Source organism: Ptychodera flava, chromosome 10 (assembly GCF_041260155.1).
Source record: "Ptychodera flava strain L36383 chromosome 10, AS_Pfla_20210202, whole genome shotgun sequence".
In the NCBI taxonomy this organism is placed as follows: domain Eukaryota; kingdom Metazoa; phylum Hemichordata; class Enteropneusta; family Ptychoderidae; genus Ptychodera; species Ptychodera flava.
The window spans coordinates 28,747,455-28,761,098 of record NC_091937.1 but is presented as its reverse complement, the minus strand read 5'-3'; the positions used below and the strand labels follow the sequence as shown (position 1 = coordinate 28,761,098).

The window sequence follows — 13,644 nt, the reverse complement described above, 5'->3', positions numbered from 1 at the left end:
ACGTTTGTATTGATAACATAGTCATTTAGACAAGTACATTTTAGTAATGTATCTATTCACGCTCTATGCACATTGTTAGTCAGTAAGCACTCAGTGCTCACAGGTGTATGTCGTTTGGTCAAATACAACACCCGGTCCGCACGGCTTGGTTAGGTCGGTAAAGTATGGTCTCCCTAACCATTCCATGCGTCGACGCCCACAGAAATCGGAGTGCATGGCGGATCTGTATCAAAGTAAGGTCTTTTCATGATTACACATTTAGTGCTCTATGTTTATTTGGACAGCTTTCTAATGAAATTTCGGAAGTGCTAACGTATGCGACATGGCTTAATCTATTACCCTTCGCACGGCCAAACATCGCAAAAAGTAGTTGATAGTTCACACAAATTATTTTTACTTCATGGTGGATATTTTCAAAAACATATTATGTGAGGTGTCAATATAAACAGTGTCATGATAAATTTCTGAGAACCAATAAGCTTTGTGATGTGATAGAATGCCATTAACTCATCATATGATCTGTGGGCAACAGAAGTTATTTCCTTGAGTGATGCGGTGATATCCTGCAGTTGGTTATCACGAGCAATTAAAAATGACCGTTTGCAGTTTCCAAACAAAGGGATTGACCAAATAAAATCAGCAATATTTTGCACAAGAAGAAAGTTGATGAAAAAATACCTCAATATTTTAAATTTCAAGAACCACTGATAGTTTCCTACTGGTACACAAAAAACATTGCTAGGAAACTTTTAACTATAACAATGTCCTAAACATTTCAACATTTCTTCAAACAACAACAGGACTTGCAATCACTTGACATTCCCCTTCTGCAATAAACCGCTTGGTCATATAATACCTAAAGCAACCTTTGGCAACTCTTTTCTACATGATGTCAATATTAATTGGAAATTAAATTTCAAAGGTATAATGGAAGCCGCCGAACAATTTGCACGAGAGTGCGATGCAGTTGAGGAAGTTAATGAGGAATGTTTCTCTGACTGGCTGAGCAAAATCAGAGATAAATTAAAATCATGCATTTCACATCTCTATCCTCACATTAGAAATCTAAACACTTCCTGAGTCAGCAGCTTATTGGACTTCGTTTACAATTAAAAAGTAGTTCCTGGTTGTTGAAATTCCATAAATCCAGTAAAAATACCTTTTGTAACAAACATTATGACCATGTGACTCATCGGAATGTATCCTTCAAAAAAACCTGTTGCAGAAAATGGTTATAAAAATGTCACACTAATGATTGTGGTCTATATACATACATATCACCAGAATTTTTAATAAGTCGGATGAGAGGTTATATGTAAATGTACTGCCAACAGGGACTACTTTTTCTCATTTGCATAAAATTCATTTTAAAACCATTTTTATTTTGCTGGCAACAATGATGTAAACTGGATTTTCGTAAACCTAGATTCACGTACCTGTGTTAAGCTGTATAGGAAACAGCGCCCTCATAACAGTGCATTTATATTACATAGTACCCCCGGCCCGGTCCTAATATAGTGCTCGAGATTTAAAACTTGTTGACGGGCAAACCTTGTCCAAATATAGGCAATCGGCTGCATTTCTAAACTTCCTTAATTCCAGTTACTACGGGCGTTGCCTTCAGCAAATATTTGATTTCCATTCACAAACAATACCGGCAAGCGACAGTAAGACGTTGTGATCGCAGTGGCTACAGTGAAGCCAGCGACATTAGTTAATATTGATATTAAACTTCCTATTGAAATCCTGAGTAAAATAATAGCATTACAGATAATTTTAAAGATGACAAACTGAACTGAAAAAAGATAATGCAATGCTACATGAGCCAAGTATTCATCCGTCGCCCAGGTCAAAGTATAATGGTGATTTCAATTAATTTTTTTCTAATAATAGGATCACGCGACCTGTTCAAGGTAATTTACGATAATTTTCAGCCTCGTCATTCTTTGTTGATACAGCTATATAGGTTCGAATTCTACAGGCTAACATGTGACATCCACAGAGTAGGCTCTCAGTAAGAATGGTCACTGGGTGTACGTATCGAACAGCATCAGTAATGAAAAACGTAGCAGAGAATTTATTTTCCTTGAAATATCGTTGATTAAAGTGATCTAAGTGTCTAAATGAACATTTATATTAACTTTGAGAGCATGTGTAGGCGGAACGTTAATATACACTTATCATATCGTGGATATACATTCGTCAAGCAGAGAATACCACAAATTGTCAGAGGCTATAAGGACGAACAGGTCTACTATGCAGCAGAAAATTATATGTAAAAGGAGCAACGAACGTTCTAACGACGATTTCCAACTACGGTTGAAATAAGTTTGCATTTTGTTGACAACTTGTGACTGAATTCTGACCCTCACATTTTACAGTATCTTTGAAGTTCTTGTCGCTTTCATCATTCAGATGTATAACCGGGGTTGTACCCAGTTGTGCGTCTCTTTGCTCCCTTTACGTTGGTCTGTATTGGCTGCAATTCATCGTGTAGACTATTGTCTGACCTTGTTTTCGTACCTTGAGATCAATAACCTTTGGTGACATGTTGAATACAAAGCACGTGTCAGTATTTACTGAGGTCAGCGGTTTTGTTAATTTTTTTATCCCCAAACGATCACAACTTTATACAAACTTATGGGAGACAAGATATCGTGCATCTTAACAGGCCATTGCTCAGCTTATTTTACCTAGTTCGTTAGCAATTAGGCAACCCCTTTTATGTATTTAACCTTTCTGCAAGTGCAGTTATTTGTAAATGATAACTGCCGAGGGACCTTCGATCCCATACTGATATCACGACTTGTAAAACAAATCACTGGCGACTTGTTTCGTCACGAAACTTGGCTCGAGACCAATTGGACGAAAATCCTTAAGAAAATGTAACCAAATTTAATCTTAGGATTTTGACAGCCGAGTATTTTATCACTCACCAACCTATCGGTCACTTTAATTCATGTCCAGGTCATAGCAATGTTTACAGTTACGGTTCGTTGTTATCTCCATAAGTAGGGCAAACAACAACCTGCTCTACCAACGCGTGGAGAAACTCTCGTATATGAACATTTTTCAATGTTCCGTTTCAGACTTTCATCGAACGCACCTGGTCCAGTGGTCGTAATGATTTTCACGATAAGAGCGAAAGTTGTTTGAACAACGGCAGAAACAATTAAACAAGGCTCATCTAAATTTTCGTTGTATGAGTCTCTAAATTGAAAGACATAAACGTTTGTTTACACTTTCACATATCATTATGATTGGTTATCAGGAAGATTTATTGTTCTTCGACATTGTTAACAAATAAGTTCCATGTGTGCTAACCTCTGGTTCATAATTTACTAATTTATCAACCTCTGTGACCCCGAATTTTATCAACCTCCGTGACATGCGGGGTCATATATAGACATGATAGCATTGTTCAGAGAGGTTGCGTAGACAATTACCCAAATTTCAGGCTCTAGCATTTTGTAGACTTCATATGGTCACTGCAGGACTTTCTCATGCGAGGACCTCGTTCTCTATTGAAGACAATTGGCGCATAACACTGGCAGTAACATACAGGTAGGGCACTTTTGCACTATAAACAGAACCCATCTGTTCATTTGAATGAAATCCAGGTCTTTGCTTCACCACACTCCACCAACAATGAACGATCGATCGGCCATGATAAATCCACATGTCAACGATACAAACTGGACTTTGAATTGTAATGTTTCATAAAGAACTGCTCGATACGCGAACTCAGATTGAGAACATTTTCAAAACCTGAGATCCGTTTACAAACGAGTTCGACTTCACATGTCACATCCACATTTAATAGATGGCATTTTGTATCGAGTTTTCAGTAAAACGACTAGGATATACTGTTTTGTCGTCTGCTCCTGTAGTTGAATTGTTCGATGATTGCAGACAAAGTTGCAGTCTTGCTCTGTGGCTAAAATCTATAAGTTGAATTTCTGCTAAACGGCAGAAAAGAGAAGGGTACACAACGCAGATTTGGAGGACAATCGACAACGCATAAAACAAATACCAAGACAGTCTACATAAGAAATTGCCCACTGACCTATGGGCTAATAGGGGTTTCACAAGGTCGACGACCTTCAACAGTTGAACCCGATTCAAGCGTTAGTGTATGTAAAGCGCAATGGCGCGGCTTTTTGTCCTACAAACATCACAACCTCAAGTTACATCTGTATGGGGTCAACGATGACGTACCATATCTCATGAGTCATTGCAAGCTTTATTTTAGGAAGTTAAGGTGCAAGAGCAAGTCACCTCCAAGTGTTTAAAGTTTTTGCTAACGACAAGCGTTGGATAAATCTTCTGACACGTCGAGTTCAATAAAAAGTCACTGGCAAATGGGTCGAATGCTAATTTCCTCCAATAAACTTGCCCCTAGACCAATTCTGTGCAAAGCTAGTAGCTCAATCGGCTCGATTGTACAACAAATGTTGGCATGGGATGTTTGTAAAGCACTCTAGGGTGTCGATGCTATCGTCAGGGTTTGTATATATACGTTCCATGCCTGCCATTTCTCACGATTGTGGATGAAGATTTTGAAGCGTTTTTGACAGTTTACTACATTGTCCAAAGTTTTTACCGCAAAAAGAAGTAGATCATCCCTCACCAGTCAGCACTTCCATTTAAAGGCACAAATTTCAGCTTTATTTCTGAGCAAATTGATCAACTGAACACAACTTTGATGAAGAAACACTGTATGATTCAAATCACGTAAACAGTCAATGTCAACTTTTTCCACAAGATCACTACCTTTCAGTCGTCAGTGGCAAAAGAAAGTCTTCGATTATACATTATTAACAATTTAATATTGCGTTGTGCAGTCAGGCACGTGACTTACGTTGACTCTGTGTGCCATTCCCATGATTCATACTTTACCAGCACAAATGTTATATTTCATCGATTCTAGGGACAGCAACACTCCGTAGATTAAGATGCCAAAGGTAAAAGGTGGGTACATATTTAATCTTCTTGTATAAGTTATAGTTGTAGCTGGGATTTTGACATTCTGTGACAACAATTCGTACTGGACCCGTCTGTTCCCAGTAAAGACAATTTATTCCAACAGAGTAACGAGATCTGACACTCAGTCTCAGTTGACGAGAATATCTTAATATTGGTGAATTAGGGTTTTATGATTAACATGTTTCTAGTATTTGCAACTCGCCAGGATTCCTAGAACATTATGTGAGGACATAACGTTAACTATTATTTCCCTTTCACTTCACGCTGCCGAACCGACCTAGACAATGCATGGAGTAATAACAGAAAAGTTTGAACTGCTTTACACTGTAAAATACTGACATCAGCTAATGAGTGCATGATTCAAGTGAGCGAGCGAGCGAGAGAGAGAGAGAGAGAGAGAGAGAGAGAGAGAGAGAGAGAGAGAGAGAGAGAGAGGAGAGAGAGAGAGAGAGAGAGAGAGAGAGAGAGAGAGAGAGATAACAATTACTCACTCCCTTTTTCACCTTCAAGGCTTCCTAGAAAGGATAAAGGATGGCGATCATATCATCGTTGCCGAAGGTTACCTATTTTTATTTGAAAGAAGGGGATATCTGAAGGCTGGGCCTTTCGTACCAGAGGTCATTCTAGAGAATCCTGAGTTGGTAAGAAGTGCTTATAGGGAGTTTGTACATGCCGGAAGTGACGTAGTTTTGGCATTTACGGTGAGTACTAGGGGGTCCTTGTTTGCTTCTAGCCAAAGCAAGAGTTTATATGGCGTATACGTGTATGAACGATAACATTTCCGAAAAACCATTCATAGTCAGAAAATGGAATTAATATGTTAATGCATTGAGAAGTGGATAAGCTTATAAGAACATGCTGTGGTCCTTGGCGTTCCTCATTAATAATTATGCTATTGAGTCTGAGTATCCAAACAAACAGTCATCACACTATATTTCACGAAGTAATGGACAAACAAGAGAAGCAAAGAATATTGTACAGTCCTTCGGTGTCTCACCGGTTGTTAACTCACCACAGTCTTGCCAAATTGAGCATGATTCCACCCTGAATATTTAAGGCTTTGATTGACCAAAATCCATTCCTCACTATTTTGATTTGCAAAAAGCCAACAAACCTCGCTATCCATAGCGCCCCTATTCTAAAAGATTAAACTATTCTATTTAAAGGACAGCTCAGGGACAAGTACATTGTTTCAAACACCAAGCAATTATTTGCTTATACGTAGTCTACTGATAAAGTAATTCAATTTCTCTATATTAAAGAATCAACACAAGCTTTCCAGACTGTGAATGAATACATGAACCTCTTTTCACCCCTTCTAATACAAAATCAATATCTATGAAGCGTGTTATAGATATATTTTAGATTTAATTGATTGTTGAATTGATTGTTACCAATTTTCCAAACTTTGACTTTGCTAGACGTAGGAAATTATCGATGGTACAAATAGAGTAAATTATCGTCCATGATGTATACATAATTTGCTAGTGGAAATTAGGGTAGCGTGGATCTTCGTCTCGAATGTTGTTGACAATTGATTTTAGATCAATTAGTAGAGACACTGATACAGTGTTTTGCTCTCGCACATTTGTGTGTATCCAAAACGTTTAAGTCTGTTTCCCCTGCACAGCGAGACAATGAGATATACAAAACACACACTCTATCTCCCGCCTCTCTCATCAAATTACCAAACCACCTATATGTAATAACTCTACGTTTTAGTTTTATGCCCATCGCGAGAAAATGCGACTGATTGGAAGAGAAAAGGATCTCATGAAGATTAACGTTGACGCATTGCGCATGGCAAGAGAAGTTGCAGACGAAACTGGAACACTGATGGCGGGAAATATTTGTAACACAAATTTGTATTGTCCAGGGTATCCCGAGAGAGATAAAGAGATAAAGGAAATGCTTCAAGTAAGTTGTAACTCTTTAAGGTGGCGGTAAAGACCAGAGCGTCAGTTATAAACTTCAATAAAACTATTAAAATAAAAAAGTAGTCAACATTCTCTGTGGAATAAAAAAACTAGACATTTGGGGTCATAGGCATTGCAGAGTTATAGCCCATTGAAACTTCTGAAAAACGGAACAAATAAGAGGAAGTTGGGGTGTCCTTAGTGTATTAACTATGGTAGAGGTCCCCTAGCTTTTAAAAAAATGTTTGAAAAGGGAAAGTCATTTTTTACTGTTTTTCAGGAAAGTTTGACAAGGCAGTACTTGCATTCAAAATGCGTGACTGCTATTGTAAATGCATTTTTAGATTCTTTGAGTGTCAAAGAGGTGTCAAAAGTGAGATTAACCAAAAAGACTGCTCTGTGACTTCAAAAGAGGGGTGCAAATATGGCTTGTTTTCAACATTTTTGACAGAATAACAGTTTTCCTACATAATTTTACACCAATTTAATGCAATCTTTAAAATGAGATATAGACATGGAATTTTTACAGCCTATTAACAAGGTTACAGATAAGATTTGTATGGCACAATTTCCCTGTATTTGAAGTACTTTTTGAAAAATCACATTTTGAAATTTGAAAGATTTTTAATAATTTTTTGATATGTAAACCCATGTAAAATCATAAAAACAAATTTTATTTACAAATCCTGCCGTACAAATCTTACAATTAATAGTTTCAACATATTTATAACTAATTTGGTAATATTAATACTATCCAATTATTATTAAATTCAAATATGTAAAAAAAATATGAAAAATTAAATTTTGATATTGATTGGTGTCATATTTCAAAATCATGGCTACAAATTACAATTTTTATATTCTTTGGAGAAAGTATTAACTAAGGGAGTTATCCTGAAAATTTGAACTAAATATCTTGATTCTAACACTTGAAACTTGACATTAACTCTGAGAAAAGAATTGGTGCAAAAATAGCCTTTACCTCTACCTTAAATCGACGAAGTAAAGCTATGATGGCAAAAGGTAAATATAAACTGCTGTTTACATGTAATTTGTATTAATTCTCCTCAGGCTATTTAAGATAGTTTTACAAAATGATTTTTTGAAAATTCTAAGTTTACAAAACGATCTCTGATGCAGAAAATCACTAAATGAATCTGAAGAACTCTATATGATATAAATACATAAATGCGTACATATGCATAAGTCCATCTACAAAGTACAAACAAATCTATTTGTTATATATATATATATATATATATATATATATACATATTATTATTATTATTATTATTATTATTATTATTATTATTATTATTATTATTCACGATGTCTACGTAAGGAACAAGTCCAATGGGCAGTTGAAGCTGGAGCGGATTTCATCGTAGGTGAAACTTACTTCCATGTTGGGGAGGCAATGCTTGCCTTGGAAGCAATAAAAGAAGTGGGAAACGGTACGTATACCGAAAGAAAAACATTTAGCGAATTTAAAGCCCCGATTGCTGAGAATTTTATGCATTATTTTCAAAATTTTATTTCCAAATCGAAGTTGGTTCGTTAACATGTGCTACCTGAAGGACATGTATAGAAGTATCACTATTCGCTGATTTGGACCATGCCTACGCCTTTTAACAGATTAATAAATTAACGGGTGCCGCACTGACAAAATGGTGCCCCACGGAAAAATACAAAAAATGCAGTGTGACATATTTATTATGACATAAATGCAGTAGGACATATACGGCGTAATCATCAAAGAAACAAGCATTTACCTGAATGCACAGCACACGATGGCCAACATTTTTTTGCTGTAATCTTTATTTCCTCTGTCACATGATTCGTTTTTAAATGTGGTGGAAAATTTTAAATGATATCAAAACGTTTGAATTTACATACCAAGTTCGACAGTTATGACAATGTTACACACCTTTTCAGTTTTTAATGGGTCTTATTCAAAGAGAACTCTTCGAAAACGGGGGATATCATGAGATCGCTTTATCACACATTCGCAGCTTTTGGCGCTTTAATGTTCGTTCTATGACATAACCTCTCAGCCATGAAACAATAAGTAATTTAGGAACTTTGTAACATTGTCGATTATTGTCGGCTGATATTTATTAGGGAGTCAATCTGTTCACGCCAAATGTTCATTTTCGCAAGGTTTGCCGTTCGTGATAACACTCGGAACTTTACCTGCCGAGTACAGAGATGGTAACTATATTACCTGTGACGAGGTTCCATACGACCAGGCCTGTCAGAAACTGTACGATGCCGGTGCGACCGTCGTTGGTGTGAACTGTGGACGTGGACCTGAAACTATGATTCCCATACTTGAACAGATAAGAAAAACATACAAGGTAGAGTAGTGGGGACGTTTTAGATATATCAGTAATTGATAAATGTATACTCTAAACTACATAGTTGTTCTTTAGACTAAAACAGGCTTAGAAATAGAAAGAGCAATAGTAAGTAAAGGGAGAGCAACTACACAAATCCTTCATATATATATAGTTTATGTGTGTTTAATGTATATGGTAGTGTTTTTTTTGTTTCACTGTCTTGTGTGTAGAGCCTATTAGGCACGGCCAGACACCGCTGGAATCTGCGTATCAGTGCAGCCTGTACTCCAAAGTGGAGAGACTATGTTCGACGCTACGATTCTTTAACGCTATATTTCGAGAGTTTGCCAGGCTTTCTTCATCAGTTGCCTCAAGTTTATCTTCAGTGGATAAATTGTGTGAAATAATTGGCAGAGGCTCATCGAGCCAGCTGGGTTATAGCTGTTGAGGGCGCATCACCATACGGTTGAGGATAGAGCTGCGTAACGGACAAGGGGCTGTGAGAGAGTCTCGATCTGAGGTGAAGCCGGCGAGGGGCTGTAAAAGAATCTAAGACTGCACTGACAAGCAGATTACAGCTGTGTCTAGCCGTGCCTAATCGCATCTATACACAAGACAATGGAACAAAAAATACACACTACCAAACATTAAACGCAAACAACTTATACATGAACGATGTGTGGACCTGCTTTCCCTATACAACTTGTACTATGGATATTTTTGTATTATTTAGCTCTCTTAGAAATTTTCCATAGTAACTGAAGATTAAATATGGTAAAGGGCTAACATATCTGGCAAAATATTTGGAAAGACATGAGTAAATAAGCTGGTTAAAGTCAAATGACATATAAAATAATAATACAATTAATTATTCATTCATTCCATGTAAAATGTTCTATGTACCTTTTTACGATTCTAGGGACCGCTGGCTGCATTACCAGTGCCTTATAGGACCACAAAGAAGGAACCTTCTTTTGCTATGGTAACAGATCCAATCGATGGTAAATAAGTTTCCAACAATCAATTTCCTTTTATGTTGTCAAATGGTAAATTGGACCGATAGGAGGTTGTGTGCATCATGATATCCCCTTTCTATAAAAGTTTAGTTAACTGCACTATTTCTATCAATGATACATTTGGATTATTAAATGCTGTTCGGTAAATATTACAATAGATAGAGTAAAAATAAAATAGATTAAAATTTATCACTGCGCGCGTATTGTTCTGGAGCAACATATTTCATGCTGAATTAAAACTTTTATCCCCGTAATTTTGTCACGATGAAAATATTTTCTTTTGCATGTAGGTGAAAGACTCTTCCCCCTCGATCTCGAAGTCGTTTCCTGCTCACGTACAGATATCGCGAGATTTGCCGACCAATGTAAAGACCTGGACATCAAGTATGTCGGCTTGTGCTGCGGCAATCAGGCTTACCTAACCCGCGCCCTTGCCGAACGACTTGGTCGGAAGACCCCAGCAAGTAGATTTAGTGCAGATATGTCAAAACACTGCCTCTTTGGTACCGACGATGCTGTCGATAAATCCAACCTGTCTAATGTACGAGGATTCATTGAAAGAGAGAAGAAACGTGCTGATAAGATGTAGGCTCTGCGAAGAAATCTGAAACAAGTGACTGCAGTGAGTCAATGCAACCACTGCACACTGCACCTCGATATTAGCATAATTATATTTTACGAAAGTTTACATGCATAATCAAGTATAACAATCTATAATCCTTTATAAAGTACCTTTCCTTGGCTGTTCATGCTGTCATATGTGTTTCCTTGTCTTTGTATGCGTTTTGTGCCTGTGTGGGATGTGCAGAAAATTTGTGTGGCATGTACTCACAAAAGTTCCTTGGTGTGTATTTACGTTTCATAACAACGTAGTGTTGCGTTCCAGTGATATTATATTTGATGTGATTATTGTATAGTTATGTTGATCAATTAGTTATAACTTATTTAAAGCCCCACTAGCTGTAACTCTTAAAATTTGTTGACCTCAAAATATCTTCCTATTCTCTCCTCGTTTTCTCTTAATCTTACCCTCTGAAGGGATATGGGCTTTTCCTGCATTAGGAAACCACTCCTTTGTGAAACATTTTTACAAGTAAATTTAAATTTTAACGGTCATTTTGATTTCCTGCCATTTTCAAAAATTCATAACATTACAAAGAAAACAGAACATACAATGTCACAGTTGAAAACATTAACCGCTATGCATTGCATTTGCCTGCTCTGTGCTGTTCATGTGAAGATTTCGGTGTACATATGCACAGTATCCACGGATTTTGCGTTTCCGTGTATGGCTGCGATTTAATATTTAGACAATCATTTTATCGCAGTGTAATCTTTATCTCGTTCAAAATAGCACATACAGTTCCGGTACGTAATATTTAATAAGTGTATACACACGCCTATATTAGTACAGTCTAACAAATTTTTACGTAAAATCATAAAAACAATGCTCAAAGATACAGCTACAGGGGCTTTAAGGTTTTCGCTGTCCCTTGCGAACTATTCGATGCCCGTCAGTGATTATTTCGATTGTCGTCGTGCTGTTCGAATAATGGCCCCGTGTTTGCCAACCTGAACTCCAAAACGTGTGACGAACATCGTCATAAAGCAGGCAGTCTGATTGAGCACACCGGGTGAAGTGTTCCTGCTAAATTTGGCAAGGCCGTCGATGCCTTCCACACTGTGATAGTGGCAATGCTACCAATGTAGGAGAACGTTGGATTTACACAGCTTGAGAGAACAACTTCTATTAAGCCCCTGACTGTAGCAGGAATAATACCAAAAATATAACAAAAATGTAAACAAAAAATGAAGCAAGCAAACAAATAGCCGACAGCCTAATCAGAAATTACAAAATAAATTACAAAATATATACAAAATATCCAAAATAAATTTAAAAATATCCAAAGTTTTTGTGTCCTGTAAAGTTGAAGATTTTGGCGTAGCGTCTTACTTTTGCTTTTACTGTATACTGTATACTGTAGTATGTATTTTCCACCTTCGTTCTCTGATGCATTTTTCTCGCCGGCGCTTGTAGTAACTACGACTCTAACAAGGCTTTATAGTAACTTGAATCCGGGTTTCGACTCATTTCAAGTCACGATATGCAGATTCGATGGCCTCAAGGGCGAGTTGATCCTTTAAAGTTTCATATCAAATTATGTCCTCTTGTAGATGCTGTTGCGATTTAATGTTGTAAAGTTTCACCAACCAGGATTTTTTTCTCTAAGTTTTCTCAGGTTCCGAATTGCAGCCGATAAAGCTTTTAGCAGGCAGAAATTTTCTACATGTATGGGTAACTTGGTGGTTCTGGTCGACTGTAATCCTTTTCCGAATAATTTCAATGAGAGGGTAGTGGTCTCTCGTTGAGGACTGTAGAATGTGACCGGTTTACCAGACCTGCACGGAAATATTCGCAAAGTCACTAGCAATATTGTGTTTTTATTTGTGAGACACGCATGTATGGATTTTCACAGTTTGTTTAAGAATCATATAATTCTGTCTATTTGCACTGTAAATAACACCTTCTGATATATTTTGGGATTTTCTGATCTTAGGGTTTTCTGATATTTACATGATAATTATAAATTTGTTAGTTTCACTGTAATTGACTACTATTTTGCAAAATTTTGTTATCAACAGTGTATGTTTATGGTTTATAATTTCAGGCTGCTAAAATTTTCTGCATAATTCTTTAGTTTGCAAAATTCTGCTGTTTGAAGGTTCTTCATAATGACTGACATAAAAATCACAATTCAAAATTTCCATTCAGTCCATGTAATATATTTTAAAATTTGTAAGTTCAAAAATCGCATTTTTATATATGTCCAAATAATTTACAATTTCATCAAATAAATTCAGATGTAAGACATACTTGCAAAAGTGAAACACAAGAAATGACAGTACAAAAACATTCTTATTGACTATCATTTTTATTCAACAATTAATGAATAAAATAATACAGATTTACAACAAGAAAATTGACTGAGATATTTTACAGGCGAAAAAACACTTTGTATCGGCTTTCTCAAAAACAAATCTTTTCTAGCTCTGGACTTTGCACAGCATATTATTATCAGTCTGGCGTCATTAACTCTGTCATAAAAAATAGTTACATTTTTGGAAGAATAAAACAGGCAATTCATATTTGAAACAGCATTCAAGTGAATGCCGTCTCAAACAATGTTTGAGATGGCGTTCAATTGAACGCAGTTTCAAAGAATGCTTGAGACGGCGTTCAATTGAACGGTTTACCGATTTACCAGACCTGCACGGAAATATTCGCAAAGTCACTAGCAATATTGTGTTTTTATTTGTGAGACACGCATGTATGGATTTTCACAGTTTGTATAAGAATCATATCATTCTGTCTATTTGCACTGTAAA

General features: G+C 36.6%; 1 protein-coding gene across 1 annotated transcript; it reads left to right on the top strand.

The window, feature by feature from the left end:
• Positions 1-3,386: 3,386 nt before the first annotated feature.
• On the top strand, positions 3,387-11,012 carry LOC139142417 (betaine--homocysteine S-methyltransferase 1-like). Its single transcript, XM_070712344.1, has 8 exons — positions 3,387-3,564; positions 4,931-4,971; positions 5,497-5,687; positions 6,709-6,903; positions 8,245-8,356; positions 9,063-9,259; positions 10,161-10,242; positions 10,548-11,012. Exons 2-8 carry the CDS (start codon positions 4,956-4,958, stop codon positions 10,844-10,846), a joined length of 1,092 nt encoding a protein of 363 aa, XP_070568445.1. The 5' UTR covers positions 3,387-3,564; positions 4,931-4,955; the 3' UTR covers positions 10,847-11,012.
• Positions 11,013-13,644: the final 2,632 nt, after the last annotated feature.

Bases quoted from the DNA above. Each gene is read 5' to 3' on its own strand.
- LOC139142417 (XM_070712344.1), top strand. The intron at 5,688-6,708 runs GTGAGTACTAGG...TCTACGTTTTAG, and splicing joins ACGTAGTTTTGGCATTTACG to TTTTATGCCCATCGCGAGAA. The intron at 9,260-10,160 runs GTAGAGTAGTGG...TTACGATTCTAG, and splicing joins AGATAAGAAAAACATACAAG to GGACCGCTGGCTGCATTACC.